The following is a 20,630-nucleotide window of genomic DNA, read 5'->3' on the forward strand; positions in this document are numbered from 1 at the left end:
CTCCCAACTGAACAAAGTTGAGAGGGACTGGGATCCCAGGCTAGGCAGGATGCTATGTTGTGGGTGACAGGCATTCTACCCTCCACCGCCCATCCCCCACTTCCCTGTCTTTCACAGCCTGTGTGCCTGGTTGGTACCCAGTAAACAGCACAGCAGGACCGATGTTTGGCATGTTTCCTCATGCCACAACTGATGGAGGAGCTACTGTCCCTTGTCTCCATCCTGATGTGGAGGCCTTGTACTATCTGGGGATAATGATAAGGTTACTGCTGATGAGGCAGCCTGAAGCTTTAAAGTGTGTATCCACCAATTTGCCTTCAGCAAAGATTGTTGCAGGCTGTCTGGTATCCTATATTGGTGCTCCAAGGTTCTGTGACTTTGAGGAGAAATTTCTGCAGAAAAAGAGCTTGGCCAATAGCTCCATAACAGCCTAAGATTCCCCTTCTCCTTCTGTAGAGAAGACCTGCCATGTGAACCTACTCTCCCTGCTTGGCCTACAGATGAAAGGCTAGACTCCACAGTCTGTCACCTCATCTGTCACCTCTTCCACCAAGTATCCCCACCTTCATGTATCCTCTTCAGGCACCTGGAGCTGCACCTCATTCCATGAAGGCACCTGTGTGTGTGTGATTCATGGTTTTATATGTGCTCTCCACTTTGTCAAGGACCACTTCTGTCAGCATACTGCCATTCTTTCTTCAAGGCTCAGCTTCCTCAGCTAGCCCTGTCCACTCTTGGGCAGAGTCAGCTGCTTTCTGTTTTGCTTCCACATTGCCTCTTGCTCAGAAATACTTACCATAACTTTCCTGGGCTAGGCACCTCCAGCTCCTTCCAGGGGTGAGCCACCACCTCAAAACTCATTTTATTTACAAAATGCTGAGAGCCCTCAGCATTGTAGAAGGAACGTCCCACAATCTTAGACTCAGACCAAGGCTTGACTTTGCTGTGGTCATCTTGCAAGTTTTCACCACAGCCTTGCCTAGCCTGGCTACTCTTAGGGCAGGCTTGGAAGGAAGTACAGCTTCCTGAATTAACTGATGTTTGGTAAGTGGTGGAGGAAAAGGGTGGGGTTTGAGGATAACTCGGGTCACCTGAGTGTCACTTTTTGGTACAGTGTCACTTTTGGGTACATTGGGGTGCCTCACATTGCCAGAGAAGAGCTCAGACCTGAGGAGAGTGACCAGCTTCTGTGTGTTCCAGGTAAGTGCCTCTGTCTAATTACTGCCTGCTCCTTCTGCAGCTGTCTTGTCCTCATCCCTCCTGTTTGGCTCACACTAGGGGAAATGGACACTGGAAAGATTAAGCCAGCTGGTTCTCTTAATTTGTTTTTGAGACGGAATCTCTCTCTGTCACCCAGACTGGAGTGCAGTGGCACAGTCAGGGCTCACTGTAGCCTCAACCTCCTGGGCTCAAGTGATCCTCCTGTCTCAGTCTCCCAGTAGCTGAGACTACAGGCATACACCACCACACCCAGCTAATTTTTTTATTTTTTTTTTGTAGAGATGGGGTTTTGTCATGTTGCCCAGGCTAATCTCAAATTCCTGGGCTCAAGTAATCTGCCTACCTCAGCCTCCCAAAGTGCTGGGATTACAGGTGTGAACCACCGCACCCAGCTTGCCAGCTGATTCTTGATGTCAGCTCCCAACATCAGCAGAGGTCCCCGGGGGTACTTTTCAGAAGGAAAACTCACTTCAGGTAGCCCATCAGCTAAGGAAAGCCAAAGGTCCCTTAGTCAAACATGTGCAGACCCTAGGTTGGGCTCTGGGGATACTGCAGTGAAGGAGACACATCCCTCCCCACAAGGAATCCCAGTTGGAAGAGACAGAGCTGAATGTATGTACCTACCATATACATATTAAGGCTACTTGGGGGTTACTTCACAGATTCTGTCATGTCAAAATGCTGAATAAATATCCAGTGGATGAGGGAATGAATGAATGAGCTACCTAGGCCTTGAAAGGAGAAGGCCACGTGTGTAGCCCTTCTTTCTTTTCAAAGGTAATTGCCCCAGTTACCTCATTCTATCCTTGAAATAGACCTGTAGCATAGAACAAGCATTTCCCATCCCTGTCTGATGGATTTGGAAAGAGCATAGGTATGTGTGGTTTGGGGGAGATTTATCAGAAGCTGATTTGTTGCTTTATTAAATAAGAGAAAACTCCCCACTCCCCTTGCTTCCAGTTTTAGAAAGGTACCTTAGCACATATGCCAGACTGTACTGGCCATGAGTGCAGAGGTGATCAGTTTAAGTGGGGTAAGGAGGTGAAGAAACTAGAAGCAGAGGTATCAGGAAGTTGTTGTAATAATCAAGCCGGACGATCTGGTTCAGTGGCTGTGGGAATGGGGAGGAGGGGACACGAAGGAGAACTCTTAGCCTGAGATCCAATTGCATAGAGGAGTTGAGGGTCAGGATGTGCACAGGCAACCTGAATGGCTATGTGAGTGAGCACACTGTGATGCCTCCAGTCAAGGTGGAGAACAAAAGAGCTTTGTGGGGGAAAACTGATGGAAAAAATGAAGGTGGCTTTGTTGAATTTGAGGAGTTTCTCCACCATCCATTTAGTGATGTCTAACAGACCATTGGGATTTAGGATTTGGCTCAAGTCAAAGGTAGATTTGGAAGCCCTAACATAGCTATTAATGAAACCTTGGGAATGGGTGAGATAAAGGGAGTATAGAGGGAGGGCATGACCAGAAACTTGGAAACTCCTTTGCCTAAAGGAAGATAAGTTACTGATGAAGACTATGAGAGACTCAGGAAGGAGACCTAGGAGAGACTGGCTGTGAAAGCTAAGGACAGGGAGAATTTTGCAGCAAAGAGAATGACTAGTGGATTTGCATATCTGAGGGAGGGTAGTAAAGGTGGGAACTGAGGAAAAGGCTTGGGATTGGGCAGTTAGGAGTCTAGTGGAGGGCAAATTAGTGAGCGTAATGGGAGAAGCCGAGGAGGGGATTGCTGGGGTGGGAAGGTACTATATTTCCAGAAGTTTTGCTGTTGGAAGGAAGAGAGATGAAGCGATTCTGTGGACAGATGTCTCTTCCCATATTGGGCCCTCCGCTGTGTTTCCCTTTTCCTCCACCCCTAAAGAGCACCTGAATCACGGAGGGCTCCCTTGGGACTACTGAACAGCAATACCACTTCCTGCTCAGATGAGCAAAATATCTGACATTCCTACAGTTCTTTACAGTGTGCAAAGGACCATTAACTCCTTTAATCCTCACAAGAACTTAGCTTGCCATATTAGAAGAGAAAATTGAGACTCATAGAGTTTCGGTTCACATTCAGCTATGTAAATCTGAATGCACATCTAAGCAAGTTTTTTTTTTTTGAGATGGAGTCTTGCTCTGTCACCCAGGCTGGAGTGTAGTGGCTCCCTATCTCTACTCACTGCAACCTCCGCCTCCTGGGTTCAAGTGAGTCTCCTGTCTCAGCCTCCTAAGGAGCTAGGATTACAGGTGCCCACCACCACACCTGACTAATTTTTATATTTTTAGTAGAGATGGGGTTTTGTCATGTTGGCCAGGCTGGTCTGGAACTCCTGACCTCAGGTGATCCACCGTCTCTGCCTCCCAAAGTAATGGAATTACAGGCATGAGCCACAGTGCCCGGCCAAATTCTTTTGCTTTCATTATCTCATATGCACCGCAAAGCCCTTTGATATATGTTGGTTCCATTTCGCAGATGAAGATTAAACCTCGAGGTTGAGAGTTGTGGTCCAGCTGCCTTGTGAAGAGCTGGGTCCCCACCTCTGAGCACCAGCCTCTTTCTGCTCTGCATCACTGCACCATCAACACCCACCTGATGTTTATGTTGTACATCACATTTCATAAAGCACTTCCCCAGGTGTTACTCTATTTAGTGCTCACAACAACCTTGTGAGGGTAGATATTATTTCTGCCTGTTTTACAGATGGAAGCTGAAATTCAAAGAAGTCATAAATCACCTGCCCAAGGTCATGTCACTAGTGGAAACCCCACCCCTGTCCATTACTCCTGTTGCCTTCAGGATGAAAATTCATGTGCCTTAGACTGGGATAATGGCTGTTCCTATCCAGCCTGCCTGCTTCTCTGTCAGATCTTTGGTTCTTTCTTTGTTCCAAGCCGCTAGCATGTCCCTGCCTGCCCAACCACAGCAGCATGTCCATCTATTGCCTGTGGCCATCTCTCCCACTGCCTGTGCTAATCATACTGTGATTGTTGATGAGACTATGAGGTCCCTGAGGGCTGGGCCTAGGTCTGCTTCATCTGTATCGCAACATCCAGCATAGCAGGCATCAGAAACTAGTGAATGTGAATGAATTGAGAGAATTAATGAATGGCATTTGGACTGAAATCAGCCTTTCCGGTGCTTTTTCGTTATGCGTGCTTCTGAAAAACAAGGGTCTTCTGGTTGACTGCTACAGGATCTTTGATGGTCGGAGGTTCTGAATTCTGCCCCCAACTTCCTCCCTGGTCCCCTTCAGAAGAAGGGAAATTGGTCTGGGTTACAGACTCCTAGGACCTATAGAGTAAGTGGTTGACCCAGGTTGTCCCTTTTCTCCCATAGGTGGCCAGCCTCCACTGTGGAAGTTCATGGACTCCATTGGGTCTGAAGGGTTGCAGCAGGGTGAAGAAGCCCTGAGTTGCCCTGAGGAGGGCTTGCCCCGGCCCTCAGACAGCTCAGAGCTGGTAAGTTCAGCACTGGTCCCTGTTTCATGCTTGTTCAAGGCTGTCAAGAGCAGCGTGACTGCAGCTGCCACAGGGCCCTGGGCTCTCGCCCATGCAGCCCCTTTCCACTTTACAAAACTTTTCATATCTGAGATAGTAATAGTCTCCTTTCAGGCTCTAAACAACTGCAAGGTTGAGATAATCATGTTACTAATAGTGATGAAAAGGGGCAGAAAGAAGTGATATGACTTGGGTTTAAGACATGACAGGAGCTTGAGCTGAGGTGTTTCAGCTCCAAACATATCACTTTTGCCACCTTGACACACAGGTGCCACTCCTGCCCCAAGTGGGTTGACACAGTCTAGAGTGGACCTTCCCAGGGTTATCTGGTCAAAACCTGTGTTCTTGAGACCTTTTCTTTCCCACTTCAGTTCCTCCTGCATGTCTTCCTCAATGTAGCCACTACAGTCAGGCACACAGATGATTTTAGTGCCAAACTCATGCCTAAGGCTTGCTCAGATGTGAGTTTCTCCTTTTCCTGTCATCTTGACCAAAATTTAGAAGCTGTCACATACCACACCCTTTTGCAGGAAACCCTTGTGTAAGCCATTTCATATCTCTTAGTCTCTGTTTCCTAATCAGTAAAATGGAGGAAAATAAAGTCTAACACTCCTCTCCCACGAAGGCTAATGGAGATAAAGGACTTTTCATGTGGCTGGGTGCAGTGGCACACACCTGTAATCCCAGCACTTTGGGAGGCCAAGGCAGATGCATCACCTGAGGTCAGGAGTTCAAGACCAGCCTGGCCAACATGGTGAAACCCTGTATCTACTAAAAATACAAAAATTACCCAGATGTGGTGGCAGGTGCCTGTAATCTCAACTGCTCAGGAGGCTGAGGCAGGAGAATCACTTGAACCCAGGAGTTGCAGTGAGCCGAGATTGTGCCACTGTACTCCAGCCTGGGCAACAAGACCGAAACTCCATTTCAAAAAAAAAAAAAAAAAAGAACTAGCATAGAGGAGGTGCCCACTGAAGTGTTTTTGAGTCATTCTCTGCAGTTTCTTTAGTTTTCTGGCATGTTCTGTCATCCACTTGACTAGGCTTGTTGCCCAGATTATGGTGGCATTACCCCTTGCTGCATTTCATGCTCCCCCTTCCCCCTAGTCCAGCCTGTACCCCAGACCCTGCTGCAGACAGTTATCCTATGTCCAACCGACAGCCACAGCCAAGCCTCAGAAGTGAGCAGTGACGGCACCATAGTGCCTGTGTGGCGAGTACTTGCTCTAGGGCCTGCCGCCATCTCCTCCTTCACTTCTTGCCCCTCCCTGAGGACACTCCTGTGCAGGCCCACATCTGCCCTGCTGGGTCCGTCACATATACATGCAGTTGAAAGAATTCCCTTTGGCTTTGGGGGACTTCACAGGGACACCAAACTTTTCTCAGTCCTGGGCTCCCCACTCAGCACCACAGGCCTTACCCAGTTCTCCCCTTACCACAGCCTTAGGTTGAGAAAAGGTTAGTTAACCATGTGTGGTCTGTTCCCAGCCCCATCTCAGAGGCCCTTCCCAACGCCTTCCCCCAGGTTTCTCTTTGTCATCAGAGAGGGTATGGAGTCAGGCTCCTCAGGCTGGTTGTGCTTTGCGCTCTGAGGAAAGGGAAACTGTGTTTCACTGAGCATCTCCTACTTGTAACACTGTTCCTCCATTTCAGGGTTGCTGCCTTCTCAGCCCTCATGTCATCTCTGAGATGTGGGTACTATTGTTCTTGCTAGATAGAGGGGTCACTTGCTCAGAGAGATGAGGTGATGGGCCTAGGCCAGCAAGTTGGTGACAAGAGCCAGTGTTGAAACCACATTGGACTTCCCACGCTCTCTAACGCCTTTCTCGTTGCTCTTCTGGCTGAGGTCTCTCCCAGCTCTTCCTGGGATGTCAGGAGCGGCTTCAATAGCTTCTCCTGGCTTATGTGCGCCTCACCAGGATCTGCCAGGGAGGTCCTTCTATCTTTCCTGCAGTTCTACTATCTCCTAGTCTCTCCTCCTGAACATCTCAATGTGCCCAAGAGGAAAAGGAAGAAAAACAGTTTACCCAAGCCATTGACTTGTCCATGACTCTACTATTTTTATTAAGCAATACTAAAACGCCCCTCCCATCCTAACGGCACTTTACACTTTCATATACATTATAGCCTTTAATTCTTATGCCACCACAACCATCCAATCAACAAATCCTGCTTCCAGCTAGTGCTCCTCTTGGCCCTGAGATATAGCCTTGAGCAAGACATAGTCCCTGGCACTGGGGGACTTCCAAGTACTATTATTTTCTCAGTTTTCCACAAAGAGGTGACTGAGCCTCAGGGAGAGATATGACTTTCCTGGGACCGCAGAACCAGAAAACGGGAGTGTGAGGGTTCAGGTGCAAGTTTTTGTAAGCTAGATCGTCTGGGGTTTCTTTCCAGCAACTTTCATCAGTCTTGGGTTCTCTTCAAGGGAACTTGCTAGTTTGTATAAAGCTTCACACTGATGTGGAAACATCTCTGCAGTCAGACAGATCTGGGTTCAAATTCTGCCCTACCCCTTCAGAGCTGCTTGGCCAGGCAGACGACCTGCCCTCTCTGAGCCTCCATCTCCACGTTTCTAACATTTGGGTGGCTGGCGCTCAGAGGGGCAAGGCTGAGACTCCGCCTGTCCTGCGGCTCTTTGTCTTTGCTGCCCACTGCCTGAGTCCCCGGATGTGCAGGCTGTGAGCAAACGTCTGAAGCTTGGCTTCAGCTTATCTTTCCCTTGTCACCAGGTAGTCTCAGGGTGAGTAGAGTTGGCATGGGCACTCCTAGCATGCATGGCTGCTGGAAGCGTGTGCTGTAAGGTGAACATGTAACTGGACATCTGACACCCCAGTTAGGATTATTTGCCTCCTTAGGAATCTGTTTCCCATTCTTTTCCTAAAGCAGGAGATGGGACTGAGTTGTCCTTATCTCCCTCAACTGGCAGACTCTCCTCCCAGCCTCTCCTCCCTGGAGGGGCCTCATGATCCAGGTGCCTGACTTATTATTTCACAGATAAAGGTCCAGTTGGAGCCATTAAGTCATTGAAATGGAACTCCTGTGTGATAGGAGATGGGGGCTTTGGAAAGTCTGAGCCTGAGGAGGATGGAGTTGCTGGGCTGTGACCCTCTAATGAATCCAGGGAGGCTGTTGGGGCTTCTTTGAAGGATGGGCGAGAGGGTCGTCTAGGGGAGGTTTTTGGCACATAGGAGTGAGGTCCCTGGGGCTCTCAAGCTACTGGGCTTCTGGTGGAGAACCTGGAGTGTCCCAGCCTCTGTCTTCCATGCCTTCTCCCCTGCCACTTCAGACTCTAATCCACTCCCAGATCTGTCTTCCCCAAATCCATCCCCTTGCTCTTCCCTTGGATCTTCAAATGACTTGTTCCCTTTCTACATTTAGGTCACCTCGTCAGAGAAACCCTCTTCGAGTCTAAAAATACCTCTTTCTACCCTGGTCACTCTCTAATTTCCTACCTATTCCCCCCCTTTAATAGCACCATCACTTCTGGAACCAAATTGTATGCTCCTGTGCTTAACTTCTGTCTTCCACCCTGGAATCTCAGCAGGACTTGGTTGGTTAAGTGTGTACGGTGCTTAGAATAGAGCTGAGTGTGGAGTGAGGGCCTGAGCAGTATTTCAGGAAGGATGATCAACTGAAGAAAGGACCATCCTCTGCAGAGTGGGTTAGGAGAGGGAAACACTTGAGGTTTGTTTGTGCATTTGTTTATTCTCTTGTTGACTCAAAAAGTCATTGAGAGACTCTTGCTGTGGGTCCTGGGGAACCAGAGAGCAATCATTCATAGTACAGCAGGAAGAAGGTCTTGCTGAACCCTGAATTCAAAGTAAAGGGGTGGGGTAGAGGATGTAGGGAGTTGAGAAGGAGCCATGAGTTTATGGGGCAGGAGGAAGAATGTGGGTTTTCTTTCCAGGACAGAGCCTTCTGAGGATGCCAGAGCTGGATGCAGGCTGTCAGCAAGACAGCCAGGGTGTATGAAGAGCTAAGGAGTGGGCTGGGCAGGGCAGGCTTCTGCCTTGGTTGGAGCTGGGGAGTCTGGCCCAGCAGCGCTGGCCCAGCAGTGCTCCTCCCAGATGTTGGCCTGTTTCTCCCCAGGTGCAGGACTGCCTGCAGCAGTTCAAGGTAACAGTGGCACAGCTGCAGCAGATCCAAGCCAGCCTCTTGGGTTCCATGGAGCAGGCACTGAGGGGACAGGCCAGCCCTTTCCCTGTGGTCCGGATGCTGCCTACATATGTGGGGTCCACCCCACATGGCACTGGTGGGTAGCACAGACTGAGATGCATGGCCAGGCCTGGAAGAGGGTACTGATCTAAAGAGGGAAATGTTTCTTATCCCTGTTCCCCATCTCTGTGGCCCCTTGACCAGACTTTGCAGGCTTTAGGAATTTGGGGAGTGGGCAGAGGGCTCTGGTCTTGCCAGCTGCATGCCTTTCTGTGACCTGCTTGCTCTCCAGAGCAAGGAGACTTCGTGGTGCTGGAGTTGGGGGCCACAGGGGCCTCACTGCGTGTTTTATGGGTGACTCTAACCGGCATTGAGGGGCATAGGGTGGAGCCCAGGAGCCAGGAGTTTGTGATCCCCCAAGACGTGATGCTGGGTGCCGGCCAGCAGGTGAGCACTCACTGCCCAGCCTCTGCGGTCTGGGGGCCTGGCTGGGTGGCTGGGGCTCACATGGACAAGGCTGAGCCCCTCACCTGTCTTACAGCTCTTTGACTTTGCTGCCCACTGCCTGTCTGAGTTCCTGGATGCTCAGCCTGTGAGCAAACAATGTCTGCAGCTTGGCTTCAGCTTCTCTTTCCCTTGTCACCAGACAGGCTTGGACAGGGTGAGGTGAAGTGGGTATGGGGACCATGGATGGAGGGTGGCTGTAGCCCCATGAAAGCCATCAGAGGAGTAACCCAGCTTCTCTGCCTCCAGAGCACCCTCATTTCCTGGACCAAAGGTTTTAGGTGCAGTGGTGTGGAAGGCCAGGATGTGGTCCAGCTGCTGAGAGATGCCATTCAGAGGCAGGGGGTGAGTAAAGGGAGGGGTGACAGGAGGGCTGCCCATGTTGGCCTGGGCCTGGCACACATGTGTTGGGTCTGGGCTTCTGGGAGAGCTGGTTTCCTTTCCTCTTCACATCCTTCATCCAGTTTAACCTGATACATGACACGCCCATTCCCATATAGGTTAAAAAACACTGAGGCTAAGAAAGGTCAAATAAATGCTCAGGACCCTCGGCAAACAAACATGAATAGACTGATCTTCTCCTCAAGGTTTTCACAGTCTAGAGGGGGAAGCATTCTAATAAAAGATTGTTCGTGTGGAGGAAGTGTGCATGGACAGCTCTGGGAGCACTAAGGAGGAAGCACCGGCTGCTTGATCAGGGACTTGAAGGAGGAGTTTGCCTGGTGCTTAGGCTGGGACTGGGGCGGAAGATCTAGTCTCAGAGAAGGCCACACACAGGAGTCTGAGTGCTGGAGAAAGGCTGATCAGTCTGAACTAAGCCCCTGTGGCGAGAAGCCAGTGCTGGGAAGAATGGGCTTGGGGAGCCAGGCAGGATGACGCTGAGGCTGGCAAGGTGCAGCCTTCAAGGAGGTGAGGCTGGCAAGGTGCAGCCTCAGGAAACTCATCCTGGTCCTGGGAGCTGCTGAGGTGGACATCACTGTGACCTGGGGCCCGAGGTGTGGGTTACAGAGACTGAGGGTGGGATTGAAGGAAAAGCTCCTATAAGGTGGGAGCCCAGAGCATCTGTGGCACAAGTGTGTGGGGCATTCAGACATATGTTTCATGGACTCTATGTGTCTCCTTCAAAGCCAGGGTCCCAGCCCTGCCCATCCCCCGGGCTCTCTGCTCTGGCTACTCAGGCCAGCCTTGACCTCTGCCCTCTCCATCATCCAGGCCTACAACATCGACGTGGTTGCCGTGGTGAACGACACAGTGGGTACCATGATGGGCTGTGAGCTGGGGGCCAGGCCGTGTGAGGTTGGGCTTGTTGTAGGTGAGCCACAGACCATTTGTGATGATGGGTGGAGGGGGGTGTGCTGCCTGTTGGGCAGGCCCTGACAGGGTTGTCCCTGCCAGACACAGGCACCAACGTGTGTTACATGGAGGAGGCGCGGCACGTGGCAGTGCTGGATGAAGACCGGGGCCGCGTCTGCGTCAGCGTCGAATGGGGCTCCTTCAGCGATGATGGGGCACTGGGGCCAGTGCTAACCACCTTCGACCACACCCTGGACCATGAGTCCCTGAATCCTGGTGCTCAGAGGTGCCCTGGCAGGGGGCCCTGACCTTTGGTTCCAGGCCCTGTCTATGACTGCTCTGCTCCCAACCCCTTCTGTCCCTGTTCTCAGGCCCTTAGGCCCCTCCCTGTTACTCTGAGGGTCTCCAGGGAGCAGCCTTGGGGCCCTGGCCAGATACAAAGAAGGAAGGGCACAAAATTCTAAAACCCAGAATTGTCAGCCCTTGGCCCTCTGCATTCCTGACTTTGGCCTGCCCTGACAGGTTGTGGGTCGAGGGTTGGAGGTGGCTGAGCAAAGTGCTCTCTGCCTTCCTTTGGGTCCTGCTTCCTCTCCAGGAGGCTTCTGAATGTAACCTACATCAGAGGGGGCAGTGGCATCCGGCTTATACCCACCTGTCCTCTGGGAGACCATTTGTTGCTTCTGGAGTCTCTAGTTTGGGGGGCTTCCAAGAAAATAATCCTCCTTTGGGAACTCTTAGAGGTAGAGCCAGTTAGACTGAGTGCTTAGAAAAGGCTTCGTTTAGCCGCCCTTCCCACCTGCAGGTTTGAGAAGATGATTGGGGGCCTGTACCTGGGTGAGCTGGTGCGGCTGGTGCTGGCTCACTTGACCCGACGTGGGGTCCTCTTCCGTGGCTGCCCCTCCCCTGCCCTGCTGAGCCAAGGCAGCATCCTCCTGGAGCACGTGGCTGAGATGGAGGAGTGAGTGGGGGAGCCAACGGCTTAGTGGTGTATTCTTGGCTTGGGGGAAGAGGAGTATTCTCTGTCCCCAAGGTAGCCATGGGGCTTTAGTGGGATGGAGAGCTTCTGGGCTGAGCCCTAAACCAGCTCCCTGTCCTCTCCAGCCCCTCTGCTGGGGCAGCCCGTGTCCATGCTATCCTGCAGGACTTGGGCCTGAGCCCTGAGGCTTCGGATGTTGAGCTCGTGCAGCGCGTGTGTGCAGCTGTGTGCATGCGGGCTGCCCAGCTCTGTGCTGCTGCCCTTGCCGCTGTTCTTTCCCGCCTCCAGCACAGCCGTGAGCAACAAACACTCCAGGTCACTGTGGCCACTGGAGGCCGAGTGTGTGAGCGGCACCCCAGGTATTGTGGAAACATGGTCTGTATGAGCAGGTGGCATGAACACATGTGTGATACACACCCAGAGGGCACTCTGGGATCACGTGTGTAAGCCAGTGGACATGAAGGGCACTCAGGGAGAGAGAGGGCCAGGCTGAGCTATGGGAGGCCAGAAGATATTCAAGGAGAGAAAAGATGCTTCCCTTTGTATGTGTAAGGGTGGAGGTCAAGGGGACATTGGGGCATATGGTTGGTGCACAGAACAGATTTAGAATTGAAGTGAAGTGATCAGGGAGGCTGGTCATGGTGGTACATGCCTGTAATTCCAACATTTTGGGAGGCTGAGGTGGGAGGATCATTTGAGCCTGGGAGTTTGAGGTTGCAGTGAGCCATGTTCACACTGTGGCACTCTAGCCTGGGTGATGGAGCAAGACCTGGTATCTAAAAAGATTTAAAAAAAAAAAGTGATGGGCCTTGGGCTTTAGCAGGCCCCATGGGTCCCGGGCCAAGCTGGGTGCAACTGTGTGTATCTGGGGGTCTAGGGCCAAGCCAGGTACACCTGTGTGTATCTGTAGGTTTTGCAGCATTCTGCAGGGGACAGTGATGCTCCTGGCCCCAGAGTGCGATGTCTCCTTCATCCCCTCTGCGGATGGGGGTGGCCGGGGAGTAGCAATGGTGACTGCTGTGGCTGCTCGACTGGCCGCCCACTGGCGCCTGCTGGAAGAGACCCTGGCCCCATTCCGGTTGAACCACGATCAACTGGCGGCAGTTCAGGCACAGATGCGGGAGGCCATGGCCAAGGGGCTCCGAGGGGAGGCATCCTCCCTCCGCATGCTGCCCACTTACGTCAGGGCCACACCTGATGGCAGCGGTAAGGACCTGGCCTGAATAGTGTGGGACAGAAACATGGGCTCCTGGGGGTCACAGTGTGTGCTGGGGCTGGAGCCACAAGGCCTGTCCTAGCACTGAGGGTCTGTTTCACAGAACGAGGGGATTTCCTGGCTCTGGACCTCGGGGGCACAAACTTCCGTGTCCTCCTGGTACGTGTGACCACATGTGTGCAGATCACCAGTCAGATCTACTCCATCCCTGAGAGTGTGGCCCAGGGCTCTGGGCAGCAGGTACCCACAGCCTGAGCCTTGTTGTCAGAGGTGGGGAGGGCTGAGCAGTGCCTACCCCTGACTTGTCCTTCTCCACAGCTCTTTGACCACATTGTGGACTGCATCGTGGACTTCCAGCAGAAGCAGGGCCTCAGTGGGCAGAGCCTACCCCTGGGTTTTACCTTCTCCTTCCCATGTAGGCAGCTTGGCCTGGATCAGGTGAGGGCGGACCAAGAGAAGTGATCGCCAAGGGTGTCCTATCCACATACCCTTCATGGAGTTGACAGGAGGCAGGGGAAAAGGCCAGGTTGGGGGCAGTACTGTTGGGCTGGGCCTGCACACAGCCTCAGTTTCCCCAGACGTGGTATGGCCAGTGTTAGGGCCTGAGGCATTTGTGAGCAGGTCTGGCCTAGATTGGGGCTGATCAGAGGACAGATTGTCCATTTTAGCCGTAGCACTGGTATATGGGTCTCAGGGTGCTGCGGGAACAGCGTTTGTTCCTGTCTAGCAGGGGCTTGAGGTTGCTTGGGAGTTTTTTGGCATCTCTCCTCCTTTGTTTGTTTCCTTCTCAGTGCCTGGCTTGGTGTTGGGTGCCTGACTGGGGTGGCAAAATGCCAGGCACAGGCCAAGACACGCATCCCTACTCAGCACACACTTTAGCTTGTCCTTACACAAGGATGAGGGACTTCTCAATGCACACACCTGAAACCTCACAGAAACAATACCTCCCAGGCCTCTTGTCCAAACCCTCAGGAATGTCCCTCTCAACATACCCAACTTCTGCTTGAAAGCCTCTTGCCGAAGAGCTCACTGACCCTGAAGGCAACGGTTGCATTCTTAGATACCAGTGGCCACTGAAAAGCTTCATCTCACCTACTCCAGCCAGCATCCATGTGATTTTCACCCCCTACTCCTGCTCTGACCTCTCTCTGATATGCAACTCTTCTTCTTGGTTTTCCTTTTTGAGATGGAGTCTTGCTCTGTTGCCCATGCTGGAGTGCAGCAGTGTGATCTTGGCTCACTCACTGCAGCCTCCACCTCCCAGATTCAAGCAATCCTCCTGCCTCAGCCTCCCAAGTAGCTGGGAATACAGACACATGCCACCATGCCTGGCTAGTTTTTGTATTTTTAGTAGAGATGGGGTTTCACCATGTTGGCCAGGCTGATCTTGAAATCCTGACCCCAGGTGATCTGCTCACCTCAGCCTCCCAAAGTGCTAGGATAACAGGTGTGAGCCACTGTGCCCAGCCTGATATGCAACTCTCTCTGCTCTCTTACATGGTGGTCCTTTGGATGGTGCAGTGGACCACATTCTGGCTGCTGGCCTCCTCTGCTCCAGGCTAAGCCTGCTCAGTCCTTTTGATTATTCCTTGTAAGGTGTGAGAGGCAGGTGTGATTCGGTGTGCAAATCCAGAGGGGGCAAGAAACATAGTCTTATTACTTTTCTGTAACTGAACTTAATTATCTGTGTTAGGTCCACATTCTTTGCAGGGGTGAAAACTTAACCAGTGTGGGGATTGCCTTCCCCAGGGGCCCCCTTGGCTCTGCAGCAGCCTTTGCTGTGCAGAATTTGCAGATGTGTGGGGAACTCAGGGAGATGCCCCAGCCCCTGCTCTCTGGGTACTTCCCTCTGCCACTTTGTCTTTTGAGTCTTGACACCTTCCTGGGCATTACCTGGGGAAGGAGGGCAGAGGCCTCCTCTGTTCTCAGATCTCTTCTGAATAGGGATTTAGCCCAGAGGGGAGGGCACAGGACACCTGTCTCAGGAAGCCATCAACAACCTGGGTCTGACTTCCCCTTTCACCTCCCCTTCCCCATACTAGGAAGAACAGCCCACACAGGGGCTATTACTCATCATCCGGTCTCTCTCAAATGGGTTCTTTCTCTCTTTCTATCACTTTCTCTGCTTTCTGTTTTTGAGACAATGAGCCTGGAACAATGAAAAAAAAGGGGGGGGGCGATAAAAGGACCTATTATTGGAGGGAAATGTTGGTTACTATTTCTTCTTTTTTTTTTTGAGACAGAGTCTCACACTGTCGCCCGGGGTGGAGTGCAGAAGTATGATCTTGGCTCACTGCAACCTCTGCCTCATGGGTTCAAGCAATTCTCCTGCCTCAGCTTCCTGAGTAGCTGGGATTACAAGCACCCGCCAACACACCTGGCTAATTTTTGTATTTTTAGTAGAGGCAGGGTTTCACCATGTTGGCAAGGCTGGTCTTGAATTTCTGACCTTGTGATTCTCCTGCCTCGGCGTCCCAAAGTGCTGGGATTACAGGCGAGAGCCTCTGCATCTGGCCATTGTTTACTATTTCTAAATCTTCTGTCCCAAAGATTTCCAGACCTACCGTCTGTGCTTCTCCTCTGAGCAGAGCAGTAATTTTCTTCCAACAGCTGTAGACAAATTCCTGCTCCCCTGCCCCCTCCCTCACAGGACACACACTGAAAACAGGGCACTCCTTTCCAGGTATGGTCAAGCCTATGCCACTAAGTTCTATGTCCATTTTCTCACAATACAGGCACTCCACCTCTGTCCTGCCCAGGGGCCTGGGTTCTGACTTCTCCATTCCTCCTCCACCTGTATTTGGAACACAAGAGTGACTCACCCATTGACAGGGCTCTATCCCTGAAGCCGAGAATTCTTTCCTCTCGAGTAACTTGGCGTTCTTTCTGAAAGGCGGGGTCTGCTGCCATCTGGGCCTCTGAGCCTTCTCTCTCCTCCCCTGTCTCACACACAACACTCCCTTTACCAGCTCTGTTCATTCCTAACACAATTACAAAGGGCTATTCCTTCTGGGCAAATGTCTTAAAATGGCCAGACTCTCTGACCGTCTGGGCATTCTGGAACTAATAATGGAAAATGTAGGTTAGATGGTTATTAATAGGTTTTTTCACACCAAAAGGCTCCTGGGGAGTAGGGAGCAGGCAGAGGGCAAGGCCTTCAACCATACAGCAAAGTAGGCAAGGAATCGTACTTGGGGAGGGTGGAAGTCATATGCTTGTGATGGATGCAGGGTTTGGGGAGGCAGAGTGAGCCTGAAAGGGCCTCCAGCTTCCTACCACTTCCTCTCTGTCCCACCCCAGGGCATCCTCCTGAACTGGACCAAGGGTTTCAACGCATCAGACTGTGAGGGCCAAGATGTTGTGAGTCTGTTGCGGGAAGCCATCATGCGCAGACAGGTAGAAGCCTGTTCTAGGAGTGCTTTGTGGGGTGTGGCAGACCTTGAGGGGAGCAGAGTCTCCTACTTTGAGGGGGGAGCCCTCTGCAGTAGAGACCTCTTGGTCCAGTTCTTGTTGCTGTGACAACCGTGTTGCCCAGCAACTAGCAGCATCCTTTTGTGTGCAGGCAGTGGAGCTGAATGTGGTTGCTATTGTCAATGACACGGTGGGGACCATGATGTCCTGTGGCTATGAGGACCCCCATTGCGAGATAGGCCTCATTGTCGGTGAGGAGGGCCCTGCCCTTTCATGCGCCTACTGCTTGGCAATTTGCTGCCTTCTGTTGATACCTCTCGTTAGATGTTTCCTTGGCATTGGGGATGTGGGATTGCTCCTGTCTGACCCAATGGGGCTCTAGAACAATCTCTTGGGCTGGCAGTCTGGAGCTTGGGTGTTGAGTCTAGCTCAGTGACTAACTCATGGTTGTTTAAGCTCTTTGGACTTCAGTTTTCCCATCTAATAAATGAATCTGAGCTTTGTACAGATCATCTTGAGTTGTACAGATTTGGGGGAAATACTAGCTTTGTGTGTTTCTACCTGTATGACCTTGGGCAAGTCATCAGAGCCTCAGTTTCTGCATCTCTTAGAGATAAGAATAGCAATGCCTGTCTCAAGGCATTGTGAAGATGAAATGGGAGGGGACAAAGTTTAGCATGGTTCCTGGTTCACGGTATACACCTGGTGTTTGGAGCTGGGTGGGGGCAGGGTACCAATGAGCAATGAGGGTCCTTCAGACAGTCCAAGATTCTGTCCTTATCAAGCACCTACACTGTAGCCACAGACACATTAAACAAGAGGAAATCTCTGCCTTCTCAGAACTGACCATTCAGTAAGGGTTAAGCCCGGAACAACACGTGGCAGTCAGAGAGTGACTTGATTTTATATGGGGGCAGCAGCAAGGCCAAGATCAGAAAGGAATGGGTCCCAGGATGAGTGGAATTTGAAAAGAAAACCCTGAAAGAAAGGATTTGGTTCTGTGGGGGAGGAGGGATCCCACAGCTCCTTGGGCACTGGTCTCTCAACACGAGCCATGTGGCGGCCTCTCCTGGTGGGGAGCTTTTTGAACTCCAGGACTGGCACTTTTAGGCACTTGGGAGAGGTATGCCCAGGTTGCTGTGTGCATACACAGCTGGACAGAGGAACTTCAGGTGTGGCCAGCAAGGAGCCCACCTGCCTGGAGCTGAAGCTGTGTCGGTAGAAGGAGATGCCCTTATCCGGGGTGTGCCCTCTGCCTGAATGCCTTTTCCTTTCTGTGCTTCCTGGCTTCAGTCACTTCCTCTCTGTAGCTTTCCTGACCGTGTTAGTGGAGACTCGCCCATTGGTCTGGGCTCCCATGATGCTCTCCTTGGTGCTTCTACGGGGGGACAGAGGCTCCATCAGAGCTGGCTGTTCATTGCCTGATCTCTGGCCAGACAGCGGGGCTCCTTATCTTTGATTTTTCTGTGTCTCCCGCTCCTGGCCTAGCACTTCTTAGTTGGATTAAGGGACTGGCCCGGGAGCTTTGACCTCTCATCTGAAGAGAGATAGGGGTAAGGGGAGGGGACATCACATGTCTCCCAGGGGAATGACAAGACAGCTGGGCATTGTAGGAGCAGTTGGGGATGGTATGGTGGCTGCACTGATGGTGACGTTGGTGGGAAAGGAAGTGAAGGTCCCCAGAGCTTGGAGCTAGCAGGGTCTGCACGAGGGATGTGGGGAAGGAAGGTGGACCAGGTCTAGGGACAGGCTGTGAGCATGAGGAGATGGAGAGGTAGAGAATGAGCCCGGATTTTCCATCTTGGTATGGGAAGTACTCAGAGGGTCCTTGTCCACATCCACAAATGGCTTCCGCGTTGTCTGGCCTCTCTGCAGGAACTGGCACCAATGCTTGCTACATGGAGGAGCTCCGGAATGTGGCAGGAGTGCCTGGGGACTCAGGCCACATGTGCATCAACATGGAGTGGGGTGCCTTTGGGGATGATGGCTCTCTGGACACGCTCAGCACCTGCTTTGACACAAGTGTGGACCAGGCGTCCATCAACCCTGGCAAGCAGAGGTGTGGGCTGGGCCCAGATGGTGGTGGCTGGCTGTGACCAGTGCTGGGGTCAGTGGCCAGTGGGGCCTTTTGCCATGTGTGCACACACATGTTCACGCAGGTTTGAAAAGATGATCAGCGGCATGTACCTGGGGGAGATCGTCCGCCATATCCTTTTACATTTAACCAGCCTTGGCGTTCTTTTCCGGGGCCAGCAGACCCAGTGCCTTCAGACCAGGGACATCTTCAAGACCAAGTTCCTCTCTGAGATCGAAAGGTGCCTGAGGCCTATGTTGCCTCCCCTACTCCAGGGAGTCTTTCTGTCCACTGTTGGGGACTGCTGGCCTGGGTGGTGTCGAGGTCCGCTCTGGAGGATGAAGTGGGAAGAGTCATGACCTGCCTCTCTGCTCTCTTTCTTCCTGGTCCCCAGCGACAGCCTGGCCCTGCGGCAGGTCCGAGCCATCCTAGAGGACCTGGGGCTGCCCCTGACCTCAGACGATGCCCTGATGGTGCTAGAGGTCTGCCAGGCCGTGTCCCAGCGGGCTGCCCAGCTCTGCGGGGCGGGTGTAGCTGCTGTGGTGGAGAAAATCCGGGAGAACCGGGGCCTGGAAGAGCTGGCAGTGTCCGTGGGGGTGGATGGAACACTCTACAAGCTGCACCCACAGTGAGTCTGGGTGCGAGGGCTGGGGAGGGAGGTGTGACCAGGTGGGGCTGGTGGCCTGGGCTCACCTCAGCTCTTCCCTCACAGCTTCTCCAGCCTGGTTGCGGCCACGGTGCGGGAGCTGGCCCCTCGCTGTGCAGTCACGTTCCTGCAGTCAGAGGATGGGTCTGGCAAAGGTGCGGCTTTGGTCACTGCTGTTGCCTGCCGCCTAGCACAGTCGACTCATATCTGAGGAAGTCTCCAGGCTGAGGAGGTCTCAGCTCCAGCCTTGCTGGACCCGGGCTGGAATCCGCCTGTCTCCCAGCCAGGCCCAGCCACCCAGACTCCTGGGACATCCCACGTGTGACCCCTCTGTGGCCATTTGGCCTTGCTCCCTGGCTTTCCCCGAGAGAAGTAGCACTCAGGTTAGCAATATATATATATAATTTATTTACATTCACATCCGATAAAATCCCTATGCGCCCCGGCGGCCGGGCAAGGCTGTGTACATAAGGCCAAGTGTAAGTGCGTGAATGCACTTAAGACAAAGTCAGGACACGAGCTTCGCATGACAGGGCCCACGTGGGGCACCAGCCAGCCCTATGGACGGGCACGCCACACCACACACACTCGCCATTGTACAGCCCGGGACTCCCATTGCATATTCACAGGCCCCGCCGGGCAGGGTACCTTGAGGCTGGGGGAGGGGCAGGGGCAGGGGCAGGGAGGAGCCGTGGGGTGTCCCTGGGTGGGTGGAGAGGGCAGCACGTGAGAGGCAAATGTGCACCGACACCGGGCGTGAGATGTGAGCAGCCTCAGGTGTACAGCATGAGATGTGTGTGGTGGGGGGGTGTCTGCATGACCCAGGAGGGGGTGCGTGTGAGATGAGCACACGAGGCATGCGTGGCACGTGCTCGTGTGGTGGTCGTGTGCCTGAATCCAGGGGCTACCCCCTGTCCAACTGTGGCCCTTGGTCCTGGAGGCTTGGAGCCGGGCCCCTCAGATGTGCCCCTGCCCAGCAGGCACAGAAATGTTTGCATAAGGTCTGGCTTAGGCAGGAGCTCTGGGGCCCTGGCTCAGGCCCAGTGTGTGCGTACATGGCTGTGTGTATGCAGGGCCCCTGGAGAGGGACGGGAGGAGAGGTAGCATCACACGCACATACACACACACACACACACATAGATGGGCTGGGCCTGGCCCAGGCTCTAGGCACTGCCCACCCTGGGCCCGGAGGCTGAATGTGAGCAGGTGGCAGTGCCAGCCTGGCCAGGCAGGCCATGGAGAGGTGGGAATTCAGGCAGGGTCTGAAGGACCAGCGTTAAGGGACAACTTTGGCCGGGAGGGGGCCTGTCCAAGCAGCTCTCCCTGGTGTGAGGAAGGGCCCCTGTCCGGCTTCTGCCTGTCCCCGGTGGGTGCCAAAGCTGGTGAGAGTGTAGGCGTTGGGCCTGGCCGGCCTCAGCACTCGGCCTCCGACACTGTGAAAAGGCCAGCGTCTGGCTGGCCCAGTCCAGCCACCGCTGCAGCCAGCTGGCTGAGGTTGCCATTGGGGAAGTGCCGCGCCTCCCACAGGTTGAGGATCATGGCTGTGGGGCTGGGCTTGGAGGCAAAGAAGCTGAGATGGCTGTGGAGAGGAAGGGGGCTGTCAGCAGCCTGGCCTGGCCCCAGCTGATACCTCCTGCCCCCCAGGC

At 53.0% G+C, this 20,630-nt stretch overlaps 2 protein-coding genes across 3 annotated transcripts in view; one reads left to right on the plus strand and one right to left on the minus strand.

Moving 5' to 3' along the window:
* Window positions 1–1,110: 1,110 nt before the first annotated feature.
* On the plus strand, window positions 1,111–19,402 carry HK3 (hexokinase 3). The gene is made up of 19 exons (XM_008990300.5): window positions 1,111–1,200; window positions 4,547–4,668; window positions 8,799–8,961; window positions 9,157–9,311; window positions 9,406–9,525; window positions 9,618–9,713; window positions 10,581–10,680; window positions 10,764–10,947; window positions 11,464–11,619; window positions 11,763–11,996; window positions 12,548–12,843; window positions 12,957–13,093; window positions 13,172–13,291; window positions 16,154–16,249; window positions 16,416–16,515; window positions 18,140–18,323; window positions 18,424–18,579; window positions 18,733–18,966; window positions 19,051–19,402. The coding sequence occupies exons 2-19, from the start codon at window positions 4,573–4,575 to the stop codon at window positions 19,193–19,195; spliced, it is 2,772 nt and encodes a 923-aa protein (XP_008988548.4). The 5' UTR covers window positions 1,111–1,200; window positions 4,547–4,572; the 3' UTR covers window positions 19,196–19,402.
* Window positions 19,369–20,630, minus strand: part of UNC5A (unc-5 netrin receptor A) — a 64,889-nt gene continuing 63,627 nt past the window's right edge. For both annotated transcript variants that reach the window (XM_002744505.5, XM_003732287.5), the window contains one exon: window positions 19,369–20,563. In XM_002744505.5, the coding sequence (XP_002744551.1) occupies window positions 20,398–20,563 (166 nt within the window). In that variant the 3' untranslated portion in view covers window positions 19,369–20,397. The remainder of the gene's footprint in view (window positions 20,564–20,630) is intronic.

The sequence above is a fragment of the Callithrix jacchus genome, chromosome 2 (assembly GCF_049354715.1).
Source record: "Callithrix jacchus isolate 240 chromosome 2, calJac240_pri, whole genome shotgun sequence".
NCBI lineage: Eukaryota > Metazoa > Chordata > Mammalia > Primates > Cebidae > Callithrix > Callithrix jacchus.

Excerpts from the sequence above, each read along its gene's own strand:
- HK3 (XM_008990300.5), top strand. The coding sequence starts at position 4,573 with ATGGACTCCATTGGGTCTGAAGGGTTGCAGCAGGGTGAAGAAGCCCTG. Across the intron at positions 13,094-13,171 it reads CCCAGGGCTCTGGGCAGCAG|CTCTTTGACCACATTGTGGA; the intron begins GTACCCACAGCC and ends CCTTCTCCACAG. Across the intron at positions 16,250-16,415 it reads AAGCCATCATGCGCAGACAG|GCAGTGGAGCTGAATGTGGT; the intron begins GTAGAAGCCTGT and ends TTTTGTGTGCAG.